Source organism: Nicotiana sylvestris, chromosome 12 (assembly GCF_000393655.2).
Source record: "Nicotiana sylvestris chromosome 12, ASM39365v2, whole genome shotgun sequence".
Lineage (NCBI taxonomy): Eukaryota > Viridiplantae > Streptophyta > Magnoliopsida > Solanales > Solanaceae > Nicotiana > Nicotiana sylvestris.
Genome location: NC_091068.1, coordinates 159,727,636 through 159,732,898, shown reverse-complemented (window position 1 = coordinate 159,732,898; position 5,263 = coordinate 159,727,636). Strand labels below are relative to the sequence as shown.

Below are 5,263 nucleotides of genomic sequence, written 5' to 3'. Positions count from 1 at the left end.
TTTGAATGCGTTTTATAAATTGCATTGAAGGAATGTGTTTTATATGTCAGCAATCAGGATTGCATTTTATATGTATCGTTAAGCTAATTTTTCTCGGACTTATAAATCACATTTCCAAATCCGATTTATGGAATCTATGTTAACGTTTTATCTTTTTTTTTTTTCCATTATGGTTTATCCTTACTATAAATGCATTTTGGATATTTTTTAAATATCCGTTAAATCAACACATCATTAAAATTGTTGAGTAAAAAAATACAAATTTTGAAGACTAAGTTCTGACGTGCTACTATTGTTTCGCACAATAAAACAATTTATGCTGAAAATACAAAAGAAAAAAAAACAAATGCATATGTTTAATAAGCTTTTTTTTTTTTTGTTGATAAATTTGATGTATACTTTGATATTTTCGTTTAATATTAGGAGTTGGTAGCTAAAATGATATTTTTAAGTCACGAGGTCAACAATGTTCCTATTTGGTTGAAGCTGAGAAAAGAAGACTTTAAGTTGAAGTTAGAATTATTATTTCAATGAAATACTTCTCAATTCAATTCTTTTAATTTCAAAATCTATTTCAAGTTAAAGTTGAAACAATTGACCAAATTGTAAAATAATTATTAATTGTAAATAAAATTTAAGCTGAACTTAAATTATTAACACTAAAACTGGACGTACATTTTCTTTTAGACTTAACAGATATTCAAGGTTTCTCTAACACTGCAAAAAGAAAAAAAAAAAAAGGCACCCCATGCACTATGCGCGGGGTGAGCAGAAGGACCGGACCATAAGGGTCTATCGTACACGACGGCCAAAGTAATCAGAATTACATTCTGGTCAGACATCAAACCGAATGGATTATTATAATATAACAATATGATTAAGAATACAACAACATGATTAATTGGTATGTAAAGATGGATTATTAGAATCCCAACTGAAGGGTGGTTTAAAAGCCTTTTGGTTTGTATCAGTTTTTCCAAAAGAATACACAATATAATTATTCTGAAACAAGTACAAATATTTCTGTCGTGCTATATCACACATGAGCATGTTAATAACGGCACATATACCAATTATTCAACTAACTTTCAATAAAGAAAACCTTGGTTTTCAGGATCAGTGTCACCATTTCTGTACCTTCGAAATAACTTGATATGGTGTGCACATTCCATTAATGTCCAATTCTGCAGCGCGATCCGCGAGCTGTTATGAAATCTTGAAATTAATCTTCTGCTTCTTCTCTTTCTCTTGGAACAGCACCAAAGTTGTCAACTAGTAAGTCCACAATTATTGGCACCAAATCCTCACAAGGTACTGATTTCTTATAAACATCTCCCAAATGTGAGTCACTCCCTATTCTGCCTCCCAAATAAACATCAGCACCTTCTACAGTTTTTCCTTCTTTTCTTGTCAAGCATCCCATAAATCCAATATCCGCGACCTGAACTTGTGCACATGAATTCGGGCAACCAGTCCAATGCATCCTCACAGGCTGCGTTATAGAAACTAGTAGTTGAACCTCCTCAGTTATTTTCATGGATCGTGCCTTAGTCTCAATTATGGCTTGCCCGCAAAATTGGTTACCAGTACAAGCGACCAAATTTTTCATGAGAATAGGTGGATCGGTTGAAAATCTGTTCTTTAAGAGAGGTTCATTGAGCAATGCCTCGATCTTTGAGTTCTTAACATTGGGAATAATGATGTTTTGTTCAACAGTCAGCCGGAGCTCTCCGGAACCATACTCATCGGCCAAACGAGCTAGCTCGTCCATGTCATCTGCTTGGACACGACCCACTGGAATGTGAAGACCAACAAAGCTGTACCCTTCTTGTTTCTGTGGATGCACGCCAAGGTATTCTCTCCTTTCCCATTGTTTTTGAACCAAGTCCTCTGTTGATTCTCTATCTAGCTTTTGTTGAGGCATTCTCTTTACAACCTCTGCCCTGAATCCTTCAACGCCCTGCATTGATTGAAATTAAATAGGGAGAAAATGAGACCACTAGCGAAGAGTTTGGTGCTGCCTAGATAAGGGAAGTATTGCACATCCACCTAGATGAGAAGTTATTACTATTCCCTCGACATGAGTAAGATTCGTTGAAAATCAAAACCAATATGCGGCTCAAATTATTATCGTGGAACTTATGTTTCCCAATCAGTACGACATATGCTACTCCCTCCGTCCCAATTTATGTGGTAGTGTTTGACTCGGCACCAAATTTAAGAACGAAAAGAAGACTTTTGAAACTTGTGGTCTAAAATAATTTTTAGATATTTGTGTGGCTATAATTCATCTTATGGGTAAACTGTGGGACAAACTAAAAAGGAAAGTACGACAGGTAAATTGGGACAGAGGAAGTATGAATTTACAAACTCCAGTTGAGGCCGTATGGTAAGACTGAAACATATGACAGGGAGTCTTTTTTGTACAAGTAAAACATAAGACAAAATAAGCATGCAAATGATAAACACAGTGATGGTATCACTCACCAGTTCATCAACTAACCACATCATTCTTGTTTTCTGCCTGTTCCCTCTGGTGCCAAGATCTCTATAAGCTTCTAATATTGCTTTGCAAACAGGGACTACGTCATCAGCTGGAACCCATGCATCAAGAGGAACTGCCTCTGCACATCGCTTCGGACTGAAGAATCCACCCACAAGCAGGTTGAATCCAAATCGTCCATCTTTTGTTGCCGGCATATAGGCAAGATCGTTGATCTGGGGATGCTCATAAAGATCGTGTGACCCTATTACACATACATTCCACTTCCTTGGCCTGCGATAGAATCAGTATACCGCAAAATCTGATTAACAGATGCTTTACTATATCACTAGCATAATATCCGCTTCTCCCATGACAAAAAAGGCAGGCAACTTGGGGAGCATACTAGATTAAGCTTCATTTTCTCAAGAATAAGTACAAAAATAGTAGTAGTAGTTTACTAATATGCGAAGTAAAAAGCAAACATCTAGTATCACAAGAAAAGGTAAGTTTAATGTAAAATCAATAGAACGACATGAATCTTCGACCAAGCTGCAATGGGAAATCAAATAAATGGGAATGTTTTATGAAGACTTACAAGTTAGTCACAGCCGGATTGCCACGAAAATTGGCAGTAACATATTGGGAGAGCAAATTAGTGTAAGGCCTTGTGTCTACAATTTCATGTGGATCAATCCCCGCCAGAGGATTTCCCACCGGATTTCTAACATTGTCCATGCCACTCTGCAGACTGGTTAAGCCAACTTCATCCAGTCCCTTTAGAATCTCGGGTACATCAGGTAGTACAACCCCACGAATCTGCCAATTTTGCCTTGTCGTCACATCAGCACATCCATCTTTCCCATATTTCCTTATCACACTGGCTAAGTATCGAGTTTGGGAACTCGTTGTTACCCCATTTGGAAGCTTCAATCTCATCATGAATCGGCCATCTGATCATCACAATTCAATAACATTAATAAATCTAATCAGCATATTAGCGATTAAGACTGTCATATTAAAATTAACAGAAAAAAGAATCTTGCTTTTAGCTTAACTTACTCCACCTATTCCATTTGTATCACTCTTTCCTTTTTAGTCAGTAAAAGCAACACCTTTTTATATTTGAAAACTCTGTAACTTTAAATTTTACCTTTAATGACATGCTCATATAGCTATAGAACCACAAATTCTAAGGTGGCACTCTCTTATAGCTATAAAAATATTATGACATACTTAAGATCACATTATCTAAGAGTACGGTATGTGCCAAAAGTATTTTGTTCTTAAATCACATGACTTGAACCTCGTCTCTACTTCACTGAAATTACTCTTGGTAGTTACTGAGTACATGTTGTCCCGTACTCGTACTACACTTCTGCACATTCTTGAACCTCGTCACTACTTCACCGAAATTACTCTTTATACTTACTTACTGAGTACATGTTGTCCCGTACTCATACTACAGCACATTCCGTATGTCCAGTTATGACAGAGCAGTACTTATTGCATAGTTTTCGAAGAATATCTATATTATAATGTAAAAAATGACTAATCTAAGTCTGATTTAGCTTCAAAAATTAGTCAAATCGACACTAAAAAGCGAAAAAATGCCAAACAAATTGGTAATTCCAGAGTATTAAAAACAGGACAGGATAGTTATTTAGTACTTACAGTGATGCTTTCTCCTATGGAAAAGGCCAAGCCACTTGAGCCTAACATCAATATCATCTTTAGTAAGCTTAGACCCTTCGATCTCTTCAAGTGAGATCTTAGCTAGATCTTCAATACCATTTTCCATAAACAATTTCATTGGTTCCTTCTCAATCTTAGCTTTTTCAGCTGGATTTATCCCTTGTCTGAATTTTTCCTTAAGTACCCAATACCCATCTTTTTCTTCTACTCTAGGCTCTAACCTCTCCGATGCTATCTCCGCCGCCCCAGATGGGGCTACAGCCACCGTCTGCGGCGGTGTTGCATGTAGCTTTGAAAATCTTTTATGATTTGGTAATGAAGTAGCTGAGAATTTAACAGAAAAAGATGCCATTTTTGACAGATTTATCAAGATACAAAGTAATAACAAGAGTAATTTGGAATTGAGATGTAGTTGATTAATATCTTGATTGATGATCGTGGCAGCTAAGGCGGTGGAGATGATAATAATGGAGAAGTGAGATCATTTTTGTAGACGTGAGATGGGGTGGGGGAGTATTTTGGTGGACTCTTGGAAGTTCCAAAGGGTCGTTATTGTTAAAAATGTAAATGACTAGGATGTCACTATTACCGTTAAATTTAAAAATAAAATTGTGGGATATAGTAGAAAGGTCAAAGGTGGTGTTATGGGCAGGTGTTTTTGATAAGGGTACCCTTTTGGGCCATCCATGGGTCAAGGAAAGAGACGTGTGTCCTTTTCATTTAACCTCATACCATAAATAACTATTTCATTTTATCAATAATTTATGCCATAATATAATGGTAAAAGTATATAATATAATCGCTTTCAAAAATAATAACTGATAAAATATTTTTTGAATTTGATCAGCAGATTAATTATTTTTTATCGACCAACTATATGTGTAACTTGTCCTAATTTAATCTATTATACATCCTAAAGTTTTAATTTTTACGGTAGAGTTTGAAGCAACATGCAGTGTAAAAAAGAAAAATACTTTTGAACTTGTTGTTTAATATTTTTATACTATAAAAGAATGTTATTAGATATAAAATGAAAAACTTAAAATCAATTATTTCTAAATATGAAAAGGTTTCTTTCGTTACGAC

General features: G+C 35.5%; 1 protein-coding gene across 1 annotated transcript; it reads right to left on the bottom strand.

Annotated features, from left to right (window-relative positions):
- Positions 1–894: 894 nt before the first annotated feature.
- On the bottom strand, positions 895–4,742 carry LOC104232141 (ferredoxin--nitrite reductase, chloroplastic-like). Its single transcript, XM_009785257.2, has 4 exons — positions 4,157–4,742; positions 3,081–3,435; positions 2,488–2,776; positions 895–1,960 (listed from the first exon to the last, which is right to left on the bottom strand). The coding sequence occupies exons 1-4, from the start codon at positions 4,527–4,529 to the stop codon at positions 1,223–1,225; spliced, it is 1,755 nt and encodes a 584-aa protein (XP_009783559.1). The 5' UTR covers positions 4,530–4,742; the 3' UTR covers positions 895–1,222.
- Between the last annotated feature and the right edge of the window lie 521 nt (positions 4,743–5,263).